Here is a 16,811-nt window from a genome sequence, read left to right as displayed (position 1 = left end):
GGGGTATGTAATGTAATGTAATACTTCTTTAGACTTTTTTTTTAAAGAACTCAGAACTCCTCTAAAAATCTGTATGTTATCTGTGAAGGTTGTATGATCACATATTTATGAATTAGTAATTGAAATTGAGGTAACAAAACTATTGCCAGAAGGGTCTTCAAGTCCAGCCTTCTTACTTTATATAGATGAGGTGAAGAAACTGAGACTAGACAGGGACTGACAGCAGTAGAGTCGGGCTTGAGCTAAATCTGATGTGTTTGCTCTTCATTAGAATTCATTCTGCCATATTTAATGTAGGTGTTTGCTGTTTCTCTTGATGACATCTTTGTCTTACCTAGCATAGTTATATTGTCCAAAAAACAGAAGTTTTATTTTTTTAATTTTAACTTGTACAAAAGATAACAGTTTATTGGCTTAAAAGTCACATCTAATTTTAGTGGGTGTAATATGGTCATTCTTTGGACGTTAGTCAGTACCTGCTATCTGTAAGGAACTAATAACCCTTTTCTCAAGGAGCTTGCATTTGAGTACCCAAAGCGTGGATATTTTACCATGGCTACTAGATGTAAATTTTGTTTTTTAGCTCTTTTAGTTGATGACCTTAAGGCTATTTTTTCTTTCAAACTTCAACTTTATTTGGTGCTATTAAAACATTCTCCTCATGTTAGTCTTCTCTCACCCTGCCCCAAAAAAATTAGTAGAGTCTTTAGTAAGACTCTTTATTTCTTAATTTTGTAGTATTGATATTTTTTCCTTGTAGGATTGGAGATGATCCTCAGGAAATGGGGGAACGAGGCAGAGCAAGTATTCAAAAGGATTAGCAGATTGTGGAAAAAAGGAGGATTTGGACAGAAGGAACCTGTTGCATAAATTCTTAACTACTAAACTTATAGGAAAACTCCAATATTTAAAATTTTAAACAAAGCTTATATAGGTAAATACCTTAAAAAAAAACCACAAATGTCATTTTGTACTTAAAATGCACATGATTTTAAAAAACTATAAAATTAATATCCTTTCTTTTTCTTTGTGGTAACTACTAAGTTTAAAAGAATACTTTTTGATGCAGTTTGTTTTATCTGATGATGATAATATGGTTGCTTGATTTAAAAGGAAGAGTAAAAATAAATTTGAAAGGAGCACAGTTAACTCTGGATGAAATAGCAGTTACATATGTAATTTTTTTCTTTGCAGTGGTAAAAACTTCACCTAGTTTTAGTTTAAAAGTTAAGATCTTCGGATAACTTGAGGGTTAGGGTGGGAAAATGAGGATAACATAGTATGTTCTTCTGCTTTTTTATTTTAAAGGTAAAGAGTAAGTTACATTGTCTTCTGTGTTTTTGTCTCTCTTTATTCTAATAGTATTTTCCAGTTTTTGTCATTTGAAGAAGTCTGATTTTTTTAAAAATCAGAAGTATTTTTAAATTTAAAACATCAGATTTTTTCTTTTTAAAAGACAATTCAGTCATACTCCATGAAAATAAGATGAATTTAGTTAGTATGTATATAGTGCTCAGTTTGGTTATGTTAGCAGCAACCTGTTGAATGTGCCTGTGAGCCACACTTTTAAGGTGATTTGTGGCTCTGGGGAGCATTGGATGATGTCTTGGATTTGGTGACTTTATCGTGTTAATTGTTTTATTCACTCCATGTTTATATCAGCTGAGTTCTTTGAGGTTTTTTTTTTTTTAATGAAAGGCAGATAATTTGTTGCCAACAGAATTTTTCTCTTTATATTTAGGTTAATCTAGATAATACTAGATTTAGAACATTATTTTTTACCTGTAATATCTATTTTAAATCCTCCAAGTATTATTTAGCTTTAAAGCGTTTTCTGTGGCAAGATTAAAGAGTATTCTATAAAATCATTTTCAGTTATTTCTTTTTGCCTCTTTTATGCCTCTTTCCTCTGTGATCTCTAATTTTCAATTGGCTTTTACACCTCCATACTTTATGAATGGAATCAAGTGATTTACTTACAAAATAACTGATTAATGCATGGACTTCAAATGAATCATTTTTATACTAAATTTATTAGCATATGTCCCTGTTAACAGTAATATTTTCACCTGTGTTTTAATGTATAATATATAATTGAGTTCAGGAGTATGTTGTAAAAACAGGCTATAAAAACACTCCAACATAGTTATATTAATTCTTTTAATAGCCAATGTTTAAAACTCTGTGCCTGTTTATCACATTTTCATTCATTAAATTTTCTTCAATGAAATGGAAATTCTTTAACTTAGTGTAGGAATGTTTACAGAGAAATTAATTTGTATACTTTTCTAGTCTCTCGATCTGATTACTACCCTTTTCAAACAAAACATGGTTTGCTTTTAAAAGTCATTTAATCTCCAGGATCCTGTAAGTCTTCTTTAACATATGAAAATCCCTTTAGAAACTTCCTTTATCTCTACCCCCCTACAACTTAAATGTATATAATCAGTCACTCCTCACAATCACAGTGCAGCTCATTCTGCCCATGGGTCTTGTCCCCTTCTCTTAATAAAAACACTTTTTCACACCAAAAAAAAAAAAATTGGTGAATGGATTTGGTAAATATATTTTCTCCAATTTATTTTTTTAAGTTTTCCTACTGTACTTACTAAATATCACTGTAACTTTTTCTAAAATTAAAATAACATATCTAATAATGGTTGTACAGTGACTTAAAACTGGGATAAACATATCCCTGGTTATGGGAATTTTTTTCCTAGAGACAAAGGGACATTAATAGTTTTAAGACTATCAGTTTGCAAATCTCAGTTTTCATATATGTCTTGCTTAAAATTAGTCTGCCTTTGGTCCAGATTTCCTCCCAGTTTTCATAAGAAGGCATACTTCTCATGCGTCCCAAATTTTACTATGGTGCACTGCTTCAGGTTATAAAAGCCTCTTGGGCACCAACAAAAGAGAACATTTTGAAATATTAGAGTCAGTGGTATTGAGGGTATGAATCATTGTAAAGAGTGGGAACAGCCCTCTGTATTCTAGGTTGTTTCTAGGTCTTTGGTTTCAACAAAATGGACAGAGGATCTAATCAAGTTGTTAGTAAGAGCATTAAGTAGAATTTTTAAGGATGGATTGATTACTGTGTGACTTTTATATGTAAAGAACTGAGTGGTATTGCTATAACAAAACCTTTTCTATTTCTATCTACTCTGTTGTCAGCAAGATTTCTCAACTCATACATCTGTAAAAATTTTAAATAGGAAGAGTAGAAAATAATCTACTTATATATGAACTAATTAAAAATCAATTACTATTTCAAAAAGAAAAGAATATTCTAAAGTAACAGTTGTAAATTAACATAGGACATTATTAACAAACATTTTTTTCTTTAACTTTTTATGAAAAATTTCAAACATATACAAAATAAACATGATAGTGTAACTAGCTCCCATGTACCCATTCCTGGCTTCTGATATTCATAACATCTCTTCTTCCACCCCTCTGTACCCCACTACTAGATAATGATGATGGATTTTTTTTACAGTTTACATTTTTGCTTTTGGGGGGTTTACTCTCTTTTGTATGTGTATGTGTGCTTTTTCCCTCACATCTTTGCAAATAAACTTTATACAGTTATTTTTTTAGAAATTAAAATAACAGCATTTTGTAATGATTATTAGAGCCCATATATCCCTGGGGTGCACAGAATCTTCCCAAGAGATATAGGGGCAAATATATTTTATTGACTTAAATAATACTATTTCCAGGGTAGATACTAAGAATAAACATTAATCAAGTGCTTTTACTTTTAAATGGGGAAGTTTTGGGGAAAAACTTTCTTGGGTCAACAAAAATCAGTGAGATACTTTATTTTGCTTGTTTATATAATCTGCCTAGGACGTTTCAAGTAGCTTATCCAAAATGTTATATAATGATTGACATTGGTAAATACCAGTTTTTTAAAAACAGCATAGAAGCAAAACTCAATTGTGCTTTAATTTAGTAAGCTACAAAGTAGACCAAGCATGTGACCATAGTCTAGAGTTGGAAGGTTTTTTTTTTCTTTTTATTAAACATGACAGCTAAATAAAGAAAATTGTATTTGTTCTGTAGGGCACAGTTTAGGTCAGAGAATGAAAGTTCAGTATAACTTGTCTATTTTACATTGATTAATTGTATAATGGTAATTATACATGTAACATCCCAATGCAAATGCTGACATCCTTTTCCAAAAGAGTTGTTCTTTTTTTTTTTTTTTTTTTTGTGCTTTCTCAAAGGTTAAAAAGGTTTTTGTGGTTTAAATGTTGTTACATATTTTACAGCATTAGGATCTATGGAATATTTTGACAACTGCAACAGTTCAATGAAGTTGGTAATTTCTTCTTTTAATTATTTTTCATTGAACAGCTTTGGAGTTACATTTCTACATTTTGAATTCTGGTGTATTATAAGGAAAGAAAACTTAAAATATGTCAAAAGGCACTTTAGGGAAAATAGATAGTGATTACAATATGGCTGTAGCTAAATTATTCTTATCTTGTTTAAGCTTTGTTAATGCCTAATTTTGATGAAATAGTGTGTTCTTTTCAGCTACTGATTGTATATGTGATTGACATCCTTTCTTTAAATAAGTTGATTTGTAAGGTTTTACAGATTATCAGCCACATCCTAGTCCACTTGTAAAGTGGAGAATGAACCTGGCTTTATTCAGTTAAATAATTCTCTGGTACAGGTTTTCCCCTCATAATAAAATTTTAAAGTGTAATGTTTTGGAATTTTTGAGGGTAAAGTTAAGAAATTTGTTTTTAAATTTTTAGTTGTCAAATTATTTTAAACCTGTTTTAAAAATTAGAGATGTATTGTTTCTATTGGGTGCACATCACCAATTAATACGTTTGATTTCAGATCTACATCTTACTGCTTTGTAAACTTCGCCGAGGTAAAATGAAACCATTTGGCTACTTGAACTGATCTACGTTACATAGGTTTTTCCTACTGACATTTGCAGTAGCTAACATATCAGAAATAGAAGTCATGAAACAATACATCTTCCATGCTCTGAATTGGCATAATGCTAAATTCAAATGTAGCTAATTTTTTAGAGACTATGGAATATATATTTTTTTAGTTCAAGAATTGTTAAAACAAATGAGATAGATGTTAAAGGTAGAGCTTTCTTTACACTAGCAAAATGTATTCAGAATGTTTGCATATACTAGAATTATAAAAGATTAGTTAGTTTTGCAACATAACTCATTTTTCTAACTCTAATGCTGGTTTAAGGTTATTTTAAAAATATAAGTAGATTGTTCTTAATTAAAAACCATAATTTATAAATACTCAATTCTTTTCTAAGGGTGAAACTTTATTTTAAGTTTTTTTAAAATATGAAATTAAATAACATACGTTCTAGAATATTATGTGTTGTCATGAAAGATAAGGGGACTTGGGGTAACTAAAATTCTGTAACTTTGGGTTGGGTAAAGATATACTTAAAATAAAGCATTCCCTTTGTAATTCAGATCCATTCTCAACATATTGGTATTAAAAAAAAGAACATGTAAAAAGTTTATGTAAATATTAAATTATTTTAGAGTATTTCCTAGTCTTAAAAGTACTAATGTACAATATATTAATTGTAATGATAGCAGTTTGGAATTTTGATATTATATTCACTTAAAACTTAACTGTAGAGTGATGCTTATATTAACATTTATGTCTCATTTCTTTGCAGCAAGGAGTGAATAATGCTGAAAAATTTGACTATGTAAGTGCAATATGGAATTCAGTTTTCATGTTATATTTATATTCCTTATATATTTGTTTTTTGATTACTAATACTTTCTAATTTTGGTTTATAGGTGATGCAGTTTTTGAATAAGATGGCTGGCAATGAATATGTTGGATTCAGTAATGCGACGTGAGTCTGATTTATGACTTACTTTTTTTATAATAGGCCAGGCCTCTTTAAATTAACAAAAATAACTAGATTATAGAATTCTGTTTTAAATACTGTCTTGTCCCTCCCCTCTACCTCCCTCTCCCCGCTTTCTCTATATTATAATACACAGTGTACTTAGAATTAATCTGTTCTCCCTTGTTGAATCTAGGGCTTACTTCAGTGAATAAATAAATGCTTTAAACAGTTTTGATAAACTTCTTGTGGGTAATTATAGAATTAGAAAGGAATCCAACTTTACCTTAAATTACTAATAGTTAAGGATGCCTGGATGGCTCAGTCTGTTAAGTGTCTGCCTTGGGCTCAGGTCATGATCCCAGGGTCCTGGGATTGAGTCCAGCATTGGGCTCCTTGCTCAGCAGGGAACCTGCTTCTCCCTCTGCCTGCCACTCCCCCTGCTTGTGTTCTTTCTCTCTCTGATAAATAAATAAAGTCTTCAAAAAAAAAAATTACCGATACAGTTATTCAGTTTTTTCTTTGCCTGTAATACATATTTTACCTCTTTTTTTTTTTAAGATTTTATTTATTTATATATTTTGAGAGAGAGAGAGCGTGTGTGAGCCGGGGTAGAGGATGGAGAGCAGAGGGAGAGGGACAAGCTGACTCCAGGCTGAATGAGCAGCCCATTACTGGGTCGATCCCCACAACCCTGAGATCATGACCTGAGTAGAAACTAAGAGTCAGACGCTTAACTGCCTGAGCCACTCAGATGCCCCTGTCTTACCTCTCTTAATTTCTCTGCCTAGCTAAGTTGACTTTCACCCCAATTTTTTATTTTGAAATTGGCCAGTCTACAGAAAAGTCGAAATAATAAACAGTGAATATCTGGGTATCTTTCACCTATATTTTCTGATTAATATTTTGTCTCATTTGCTTTTCCTCAACCTCTTTCTTTAAATAGAAGTGTTTAAAAACATGTGTATCTCTCTATATATGTACATATATGTAAATATACAGGTATATGTTGGGATTTTTTCCCTGAACTAATAGAAATAAAGTTATAGATATCACAACATTTCACCCTTAAATAACTCAACATGTGTATTCATAAGGACATTCTCCTACATAACCACAATACCATCAACATATTTAAGATCATTAACATTAATTTAAAAATATCATTAATATGTAAATGTCCCCAACTGTCCCTTAAATGCCTATTACAGCCTTTTTCCCCAGGAATTAATCAAGGTTCATACAATACATTTATATAAGTCTCTCTTGCTTTATTAAAATAGAAGAGTACCCCTGCTCTGTACCCTTGCTTTATAAAATTTTATTAAATGGCTTTTTTTGGAAGTGTCAATCACTTGTTTTACAAAGTAGAAATTAACTAATTTTCTCTGTGAAGGACCAGATAGTAAATATTTCAGACTTGTGGGCCATATAGACTCTGTTGCAACTACTCATCTCTACTATTTTGGTAGGAAAGCAGCCATAGACAACATGAGGTGATCTTCCAAGAAACTTTATTTCTAAAAACAGGCAGTAGGCTGCATCTGGCTATAGTGGATATTCTCCATTTTGAATAGGTCTGGTTGTTTCCTGTGGTTAGATAAAGCTGAAACAGTTTTGACATGACTACTAACTAAGTGACGCTTTGTACTACATGTTTCAGGAGGCAAAAATTTTCAGGTTGTTGTACCAACTTTTATTCATCAGCTTAAGTATCTTTTCCCAGAAGTTTTTCATGAATCTCATCTCACCTCTCTTCTGTGGTCTCATATTACCATATTTAATTGAGCTTACTCTGTGTCTCTCTGCCCCATCACCGCTATTAGACTCTGATCTCCTTTAGACCTGGATAGAATATCTTCCAATTCATTTTTGTATTCCTGTTACCTGGTAGATAATAGGCACTTGATTTAGTGTTTGTTGCACAGAGGTATATGCTAGGCATTGTGATAATTGCTGAGTAGTTACTACACTATGTTGATTTTTTTTTTTTTAAAGGTATGGCAAGTGGATAAGTTTATTTTCAAGAGCTTTTCCACATTCAGCATTGTTTTTCTGACCATAAGAACATTAAAATGTATAGGTAGGGGGGACTGCCACCCCCCACTCCATGATCGATAATACAGTGTGTCACCCACAGTTCCTCTTTTGTCAGCAGCCTTCTGGACTCTTGTAGGTTGATTTCTCAAATGTACTGCAAATTAAATCTGTCTAAATTAAAACTCATTTTCTTTCTTCTCAAACTGCCCTTTGCTGCAGGGTTCCCATCAGTTGGTATCACGATCCTTTCAGTAGACTGCATTAGAAATCTAGAGTTTTGTACCAGACTTCATTCACCCTGTTTCTCCTCTTTCCCATCAAGTTGGAAGATTTGCTGAACTGCTCTCATGTTTGATCATACCTGTCCTTCCATTCCTATCACCACTACCTAAGTTCAGGCTTTCGGTGGCTCTTATTACTCCGGTCTCCTAATAGCATCAGTCATCCTTTCTTTTTTCCCTTTCCCAAACTGATGTCAAGTTATCCTTCTAAAATGTAGATCTGACAAGGTAATTTGATTGAAAGCCTTGAAGCTTTCATTTTGTTGGCAATCAGGAGCCATTTTTAGCATTTATCAGTCTTGATAATGTGGTCCTAGTCTCCCTTGTTAGTTTGATGTTTCTCCACTCTTCTCCATGAACCCTATTTCCCAGATACATCAGAATATGTGCCATTCTTCTTCTTTTTTTTTTTTTGCCTAGTTCTTTTAAGAATATGTGCCATTCTTCAATGAAGTCCTGTCTTTTATACTTTTTAACTTTGTTCTTGCTACATGGAATTTGCCACTGTCTAGGCTTCCCCCTGAAATCTGTTAATCTAACAAATGCTGAAAGGCCCATTTCATGTGTCCCTCTCTCAGTGAAATTTCCTCAGTTGGAATTGATTATTGTACTTTTGGAGGATCCAGAGATTCTGCAACTTCTTAGTATATTTTTTAATGATGGAATATTTGATAATTTTAAAATTAGCTTCTTTATTCATAAAATATGAAGATTAGAAAGGGCCTAGCTCATTTCAGTCCTTTTATAGCTGAGGAAGTTAAGGCTAAAAGAATTGTCACTTAAATAACTTCCCCAAGACACATAGCTGGCCTATTGACAGAACTGGGATTGGAACCTAGCAATCTTGACTCTTAGGTCAATGTGTTCTTTATACTTTACTTTGCTATACAAATTAAACTACAGAACAATCATACTCTTACAGAAAATAAGTAAATAGAGCAATTTTCTTTTCTTCCTAGGTTTCAGTCTGAAAGAGAAAGTGGAGATCGAAATTTTGCAATAGGATATTACCTAAAAGAAAAAAAGGTTTTTTGAATTTTTATTTCTATTTCAAATTATTTTATTTCCTAAATTACATTAAGATGTATGTTAAGAACTCAGCAACAGATTTTAAGCAACTACCTATTACTAGTTAAGGTACAGAAGTTTTCGCAAAACACTCTTTTGAGTTAATGGTATCAAAATGTTAATATTATTAAATCGATTTAGTATCTGGCAGTATTCAAATATTTGACTAGTTTTATTAATGCAAGTTTTGCTTAAGGATTAGCCCATTTTTCCAAAAGTGTAATGCCAGACTATTGTTGATTACATTTGATTTTTAAATTTTAAGAGGGTGGTCCAGTAACTTAGTTTATGAATTATGAATCAGTTTATCATTGTTAAACTAGTATTTAGAAATCTGTATGTGATGTACTTTTACTTTATTGTTCTTCATTATTTCATGTTTATACTGTTTATAGGTTATGTGCTATTTTCTCAAAATGAAACATTTGTGTACATTTTAAATTTAATCTTTATGTGTCTTTTACATATGTGCATATATACTTGTTTTTAATTGCCTTTCTGTTTTTCCAGTGTTTTCCAGAAGGCACAGACATGGTTGGTATATTAGACTTCTATTTCCAGGTAATTTACTTTAACTCTATGAATTTTATATATAAATGGGCATGTCACATTTTGCAGAATATAGATATCTGTGAAATCATGGCTCCTGGCTAAGATAAAATACATTTACCATTGACCTTCCAAAAAAAAGCCTTCATGAAAGATAATTTCATGTCTTTTTCTCCTAAAATGTCATGCCTCAGAATGTAATAGAGAGTTTTTTTCTGTAAAAACATATTTAAGAAGTGTCAAAAATGATGTATAACTCCAGGCTTGTTCTTATTATAAACTAAGCGATTTCTTAGCTTTTCAATTTTGTTTGGAGGATTTATTTGTTTCTTTATCAGACGGTTCATACTCAGCATCTTAAAGAGGCAGTTTCTTGGTTGGTTTAATTCATTTTTGCAATGTCATATGGTGGGTTTTTTCTAACTTAAAGAGGGTTTTTTCTAACTTCTAACTCTAAACATTCATAAGGGAGGTGGGTCATTCATATAATCTGCTATAGTTATAGAATGCAGTTTTATTTATTTTTTTTATTTTATTATGTTATGTTAATCACCATACATTACATCATTAGCTTTTGATGTAGTTAGAACTCAGTTTTAAATAGCCTTCCTGGGCATCCCTTTTTTCTCCCTGTGTTTTCATTTCAGTTCATTCCTACAGATATAATAACATTGGTGCCTCTGATGGGATATAATGTCAAGCCACATAATAACAAATTAATTGTTATTGGTTTCTAGTTAACCTTACATTTGTCTGTCTTTACTTTTGAAGAAGTGCTTGAATTTCAAATTTGTAGTAATCTTCAAGAATATGTAAGGGAGGTTGATAATGAAGTAGATTTTGATGGCAGTTTGTCATCTGCCAATGTGAAGAACTGTGAATTGAGAATCCAGACTATCAATATAAAATCAAGGTCTAATCTGGCCACTTTTTAGCCATGTGACCTAATTTCAATTACTTAGACCTAGTTTCATTATGTGTAGCACATGCTTGCCCTAACTTTCTGCGTTACTTGAAGATAATATGAGATGATGTGTGTGAAATTCCTTTGAAGCTATAAGGTGTTAACATAAAATACAGCGTCATAGTTACTTTTATCCAGTAGCCCTATTTTCCCCCTGCCCATATGAATTTCTTCCATACATTAATGCTTCTTTTCCTTTGGTGTACATACTTGAGTTTGGCTGTTACAGCCTAGGTGCTACTAATCTACTGTGAAGTGTCTGCACTTCTGGGCAAAAATCAAGAGAAGGCCATAGAAGCCTTACGTTTTTGGAGAAGGGCTGTATGTAATTGAACATCCATCAGGGTATCAGGAAAGTACTCTCAAATTGGGATTTGTAAAGTTAGTAGTATATCATCTTATGACAAACAAAATTCCAATTAATACTAAGGATTAAATTGGGAAATGATCATTGGAATTTAAATCTATTTTAGAAAGACTTTCATGATTAAATCTACTATAAGGCTTTGCTGTCTGGGTCAGTATAGTAAGTAGGTTTTGTAGTTTTGAAGAAATAGGGAAGAGATTTTAATATAAATAAACAAAAGTAAATGTCAGTCAAAAAGTGGTTCTCAGTCAGTTTCCTAATACACTATAGCTAATTAGTTTTCCTTCTTACTGTTCCAGACCCCTTTTGTGCCTCTTGTACAGTCTTGAAGTATGAATAAGGAAAGCTTGCAAGTTGAGAACCTAGTCTTTCTCTCCTGCTCCCTCTTCCATCCTCTTTCTCCTCTCCTTTCTCCCCTACCCCCCCCAGTTTGGTTGCTGTTAAGGAAAAATAAAATGGAGCATATTTATTGTTTCAGTTTTATGAGTAATTTTGGGTTTGCTATGATAAGGTGTTTCCATTATTTTGATTATATTTAAATGCAAAAATTTCAAACTATATTGTACTTGGACTTTGCCTTCTTTATTGATCATAATTTATCCAGCAGCCATAATCAGTATCAAATAAGTATTTGAATATTAATAAGTGCATTTTGATTTAGGCACACAGAATATCCAGGCTAGAGCAATCTTAGAGTTTTCTTCCCTTAATTTTTTGCATGTTGCTACATAGGGATGCTGAGCTTTGCTATAGTGAAATGTTAGGCATTTTAGCATTTTTTTCCTTAAGTGGCAATTTCTCACGTAGATGCTATTTATCATACTGATGTCTGTTGCTTTATCTTAAAACTATATCATGGCTCCTTTTTCTTTTGATTTAAAAATAATTGTTAGTGTATCCAACAGAAAGTATTAATATTTAAACAACTTTTAATATCACTTGGGGCAATTACAAATCTTAGTGCTTAGGGGCTGGCTCTTCCTATCCTAGTTTTGCCATTAGAAGATTAGGTGACTGGGCAAATCAGGATAAACCATAAAGGGGCTTGAACTTTGTTCAAATTAAAATCTTTGGAATATTATCAAGTTATATTAAAATAATCCCCTTGGAAGAAAGATTTCAGATCTGTATGAAATACTAGATGAAACAGATTTCCTTAGAAGTCAACTGCAGTACAAAAATTAATGTGAACCCAGATTTTCAGACAGTTTTTTTCTTCCTTTTAGCTATGCTCCATTGAAGTAACTTGTGAATCAGCCAGTGTGATGGCTGCAACACTGGCTAATGGTGGTTTCTGTCCAATTACTGGTGAGAGAGTACTGAGCCCTGAAGCAGTTCGAAATACACTGAGTTTGATGCATTCCTGTGGCATGTATGATTTCTCAGGGCAGTTTGCTTTCCATGTAAGTAATTGTTTAATCTTAATTTTCTACTGCGAGGAACTAGTCTGGACTAGTTCTTTTAAAAATACAGTTTGAACTTTGGTTCTAAAGCTGCACATTAATTTTTGAGAGAGAGACTTGTTTTCAAGGTTAATTTGTTACAGACTTGGTAAGAAATAGAGTTAAGCAGCCTACCAGATATTCTTTTTTTTTTTTTTTTTAAGATTTTATTTATTTATTTGAGAGAGAGACAGGGAGCATGAGCAGGGGGAGGGGCAGAGGAAGAGGGAGAAGCAGACTCTCCGAGGAGCAGGGAGCCTGAAATGGGGCTTGATCCCGGACCCTGAGATCATGACCCGAGCCAAAGGCAGACGCTTAACTGACTGAACCACCCAGGCGCCCCTCTACCAGATATTCTTAAGAACTTGAAGTTTAATTTATAGAACCTCATCACTTCTACTTATAAGGCATTCCAAAGTACAAGGTTAGTATAGACCTCTTTGCTTTTCCTTGTTAATATTTAGCATTATGGTGATTATGTACCTCAAGAATTCCTTAAGTTCAGAAGGAGCACATAATTGTGATGTTTAACATCTATGGTTATTGTCATAGATATTTTAAAGTACTTAAAGTATATTTAACAAAAATATACTGCTTTAAGCTCTGTTGTGCACTTGTGAGCATTTTTGTACACTTGTGAAATGTATAGGCTTTCTAACTCATTCTGCTTATGTGAAGACATAATGCCCTAAAAAAATTTTTATTTGAAAATTTTAAAACAGAAAAACAGAGAAATGCATTTAATGTTACCCACTACTACTCAACTTCAGTAATTATCAATACATGATCAATATTGTTTATCTTTATTCCCCACCCTTGCTGTAGTTTAATATGTAATTCTAAATGATAAGGACGTCTTTAAAAAACCGTAGCAGCATTATTGCATTTAAAAAGATTAATAGCATCAAAATATTTAGTGTTCAGATGATCTGGATTGTCTTATAAATTATTATTTTCTATAATAATAGACTTGGGATGCAAATAAAGGCCATACACTGTGATTGGTTTTATCTCCCTTTATTATTATGTTCAAAATCTATGTTCTTCCCCTTGACCTCTCTTTTTTCTTGTTATTTTTAGTTGATAAAACTGGGTCATTTATCCTGTATAGTTTCTCACAGTATAGATTTTGTTTATTGCATCCATACCATTGTCCCTTGTATCTTGTATTCCTGGTAAATTGGTATATCCCATTCAGGTGATTTTTTTTTTTTTCCTCTTGGGTTTTGTGCAAGATTATTTCTAGGATAGGTAGTCAATGTTGGAATGTTAGTAAGCCATTAATGAATACTGCCCTGATGATATTAATATATTGTCTTTTATCACAGTTATTGTCAAGTGTTGCATAATGCAAACTTAAGTTTTGAAGAGGATTAATTTGAATTACCATCTTATTTCTATTCCTCAGACAATTCTCTGACAGTATACCACAGAGAATCTTTTAAGAAGATATAATTTCTCATTGTTCTCTAGTCATAGAATATTTTTTCCAAGTAATTTTTTATACTTTAATACATGTTTATTATAGAATTAAAAAATATAGACCAAAAGACTAAAATAAAAACATGCATAGCCCCACAATTTAGATGTAATTTACTTTAATCCTTAGAGTATATCTTTTCAAATTTTTCTATATTCAAACATATCTCAACTGTTTAATAGTGTTTTCTCATTTATTGTATTATAAACATGTTGAAAAATACTTTTCTACATTTGTAATGTTAGAATTCTACTGTGTGTATGTAAACCATAATTTTTAAACCAGTTCCCTTATTGTTGGACATAACTTTTCTTTTTTTAAAATGTTAACATGAATATCCTTTTTTTCAAATTATTTTCAGGTTGGTCTTCCTGCAAAATCCGGAGTTGCTGGGGGCATTCTTTTAGTTGTCCCCAATGTCATGGGCATGATGTGCTGGTCTCCTCCTCTGGACAAGATGGGCAACAGTGTTAAGGGAATTCATTTCTGTCATGTAAGTGTATTTTCTTACTGAAAATAATGGTCACATAAGTGGAACCATCCAATGATACAGTTTTTTCCATTTTAATTCCTATATAGTTAAAATACAATGATGTATTAGTTTCAGGTGTACAATATAGTGGTTCAACAATTCTATACATTACCCAGTGTTCATCGTGATAAGTGTACTCTTAATCCCCTTCACCTGTTTCACCCATTCCCCTACCCACCTCGCTGGTAACCAGCAGTTCTCTGTAGTTGAGTCGGTTTTTGGTTTATCTCTTTTTTCCCCCCCTTTGTTTTGTTTCTTAAATTCTACATGCAAGTGAAATGATGTGGTATTTGTCTTTCTCTGACTGGCTTACTTCACTTAGCATTATCGTCTCTAGATCCATCCATGTTGTAGCAAATGGCAAGATTTCATTCTTCTTTATGGCCGAATAATATTCCATTGTGTATATGTATACACCACTTCTTCCTTATCCACTCATCTATCGATGGACATTTGGGCTGTTTACATAGTTTGGCTATTATAAATAAGACTCCAATAAACATAGGGGTGCATATATCCCTTCAGATTAGTGTTTTTATATTCTTTGGGTAAATGCTAAATAGTGTGATTTCTGGATATAGAGTAGTTCTTTTTTAACATTTTTTTTTTTAGACTTTTTAAGGAACCTTGATACTGTTTTCCACAGTGGCTGCACCAGTTTGCATTCCCATCAACAGTGCACAAAGGTTCCTTTTTCTCCACATCCTCACCAACACTTGTTTTTTCTTGAGTTTCTGATTTTAGCCATTCTGATAAGTGTGAAGTGATATCTCATTGTGGTTTTGACTTGCATTACCCTGATGATGAGTGATGTTGAACATCTTTTCATGTGTCTGTTGACCATCTGCATGTCTTTGGAGAAATGTCTTTTCATATCTTCTGCCCATTTATTAATTGGATAATTTGTTTTTCTGGGTATTGAGTTGTATCAGTTCCTCATATATTTTGGTTACTAATCCTTTATCAGATATGTTATTTGCAAGTATCTTCTCCCATTCAGTAGGTTGTTTTTTAGTTTGGTTGATTGTTTTCCTTTACTGTGCAGAAGCTCTTTATTTTGATGCAGTCCCAATACTTTACTTTTGCTTTTGTTTTCCTTGCTTCGGGAGACATATCTAGAAAGATGTTGGCTACAGCCAACATCAGAAATTATTGCCTGTGATCTCTTCTGGGATTTTTATCGTTTCAGGTCTAACATTTAGTTCCTTAATCCATTTTGAGTTGATTTTTGTGTATGGTTTAAAAAAATGGTCCTCTTTCATTATTTTGCATGTAGCTGTCTAGTTTTCCCAACACCACTTATTGAAGAGTCTTTTTTTTTTTTTAAAGGTTTTATTTATTTGACAGAGAGAAAGACAGCCAGAGAGGGAACACAAGCAGGGGGAGTGGGAGAGGGAGAAGCAGGCTTCCCGCCGAGCAGGGAGCCCAATGCGGGGCTTGATCCCAGGTCTCTGGGATCATGACCTGAGCCGAAGGCAGATGCTTAACAACTGAGCCACCCAGGCACTCCGAAGAGTCTGTCTTTTTAAACCATTGCGTATTCTTTCCTACTTCATCAGAGATTAATTGACCATATAATTATGGGTTTATTTCCGGATTTTCTGTTCCGTTCCATTGGTCTATGTGTCTTTGTGCCTGTAACATACTGTTTTAATTACTACAGCTTTGTAATATAACTTGAAGTCTGGAATTGTGATGCCTCCAGTTTTGTTTTTCTTTTTCAAGATTGTTTTGGCTATTTGGAGTCTTTTGTGGTTCCCATGCAAATTTGAGAATTGTTTGTTCTAGCTCTGTGAAAAATGCTTTTGGTGTTTTGATAGAGATTGCATTAAATCTGTCGATTGCTTTGCGTAGTGTAGACATTTTAACAATATTTGTTCTTCCAGTCCATGAGCATGGAATGTCTTTTCCATTGCTTTGTGTCGTCTTCAGTTTCTTTCTTCAGTGTTTTATAGTTCAGAATACAGGTCTTTCACCTCTTTGGTTAAGTTTATTCCTAGGTATTTTATTATTTTTGGTGCAATTATAAATGGGATTGTTTTCTTACTTTCTGTGGTTTCATTATTAGTGTGTAAAAATGCATTGGATTTCTGTATATTGATTTTGTATCCTGTGACTTTACTGGATTCATTTATCAGTTCCAGTAGTTTTTGGTGGAGTCCTTAGGGTTTTCTATATAGAGTATCATTTCATCTGCAAATAGTGAAAGTTTTACTTCT

General features: G+C 32.6%; 1 protein-coding gene across 3 annotated transcripts in view; it reads left to right on the top strand.

Moving 5' to 3' along the window:
- GLS (glutaminase) overlaps positions 1–16,811 on the top strand; it is a 78,751-nt gene that overhangs the window by 30,848 nt on the left and 31,092 nt on the right. For all 3 annotated transcript variants that reach the window (XM_035007515.1, XM_035007516.1, XM_035007517.1), the window contains exons 8-13: positions 5,690–5,722; positions 5,817–5,875; positions 9,150–9,216; positions 9,769–9,819; positions 12,365–12,541; positions 14,422–14,553. In XM_035007515.1, the coding sequence (XP_034863406.1) occupies positions 5,690–5,722; positions 5,817–5,875; positions 9,150–9,216; positions 9,769–9,819; positions 12,365–12,541; positions 14,422–14,553 (519 nt within the window). The remainder of the gene's footprint in view (positions 1–5,689; positions 5,723–5,816; positions 5,876–9,149; positions 9,217–9,768; positions 9,820–12,364; positions 12,542–14,421; positions 14,554–16,811) is intronic.

Source organism: Mirounga leonina, unplaced genomic scaffold, assembly GCF_011800145.1.
Source record: "Mirounga leonina isolate KUSES-001 unplaced genomic scaffold, KU_Mleo_1.0 Mir_151, whole genome shotgun sequence".
NCBI classification, from domain to species: Eukaryota; Metazoa; Chordata; class Mammalia; order Carnivora; family Phocidae; genus Mirounga; species Mirounga leonina.
This window is presented reverse-complemented; position numbering and strand designations above follow the sequence as displayed.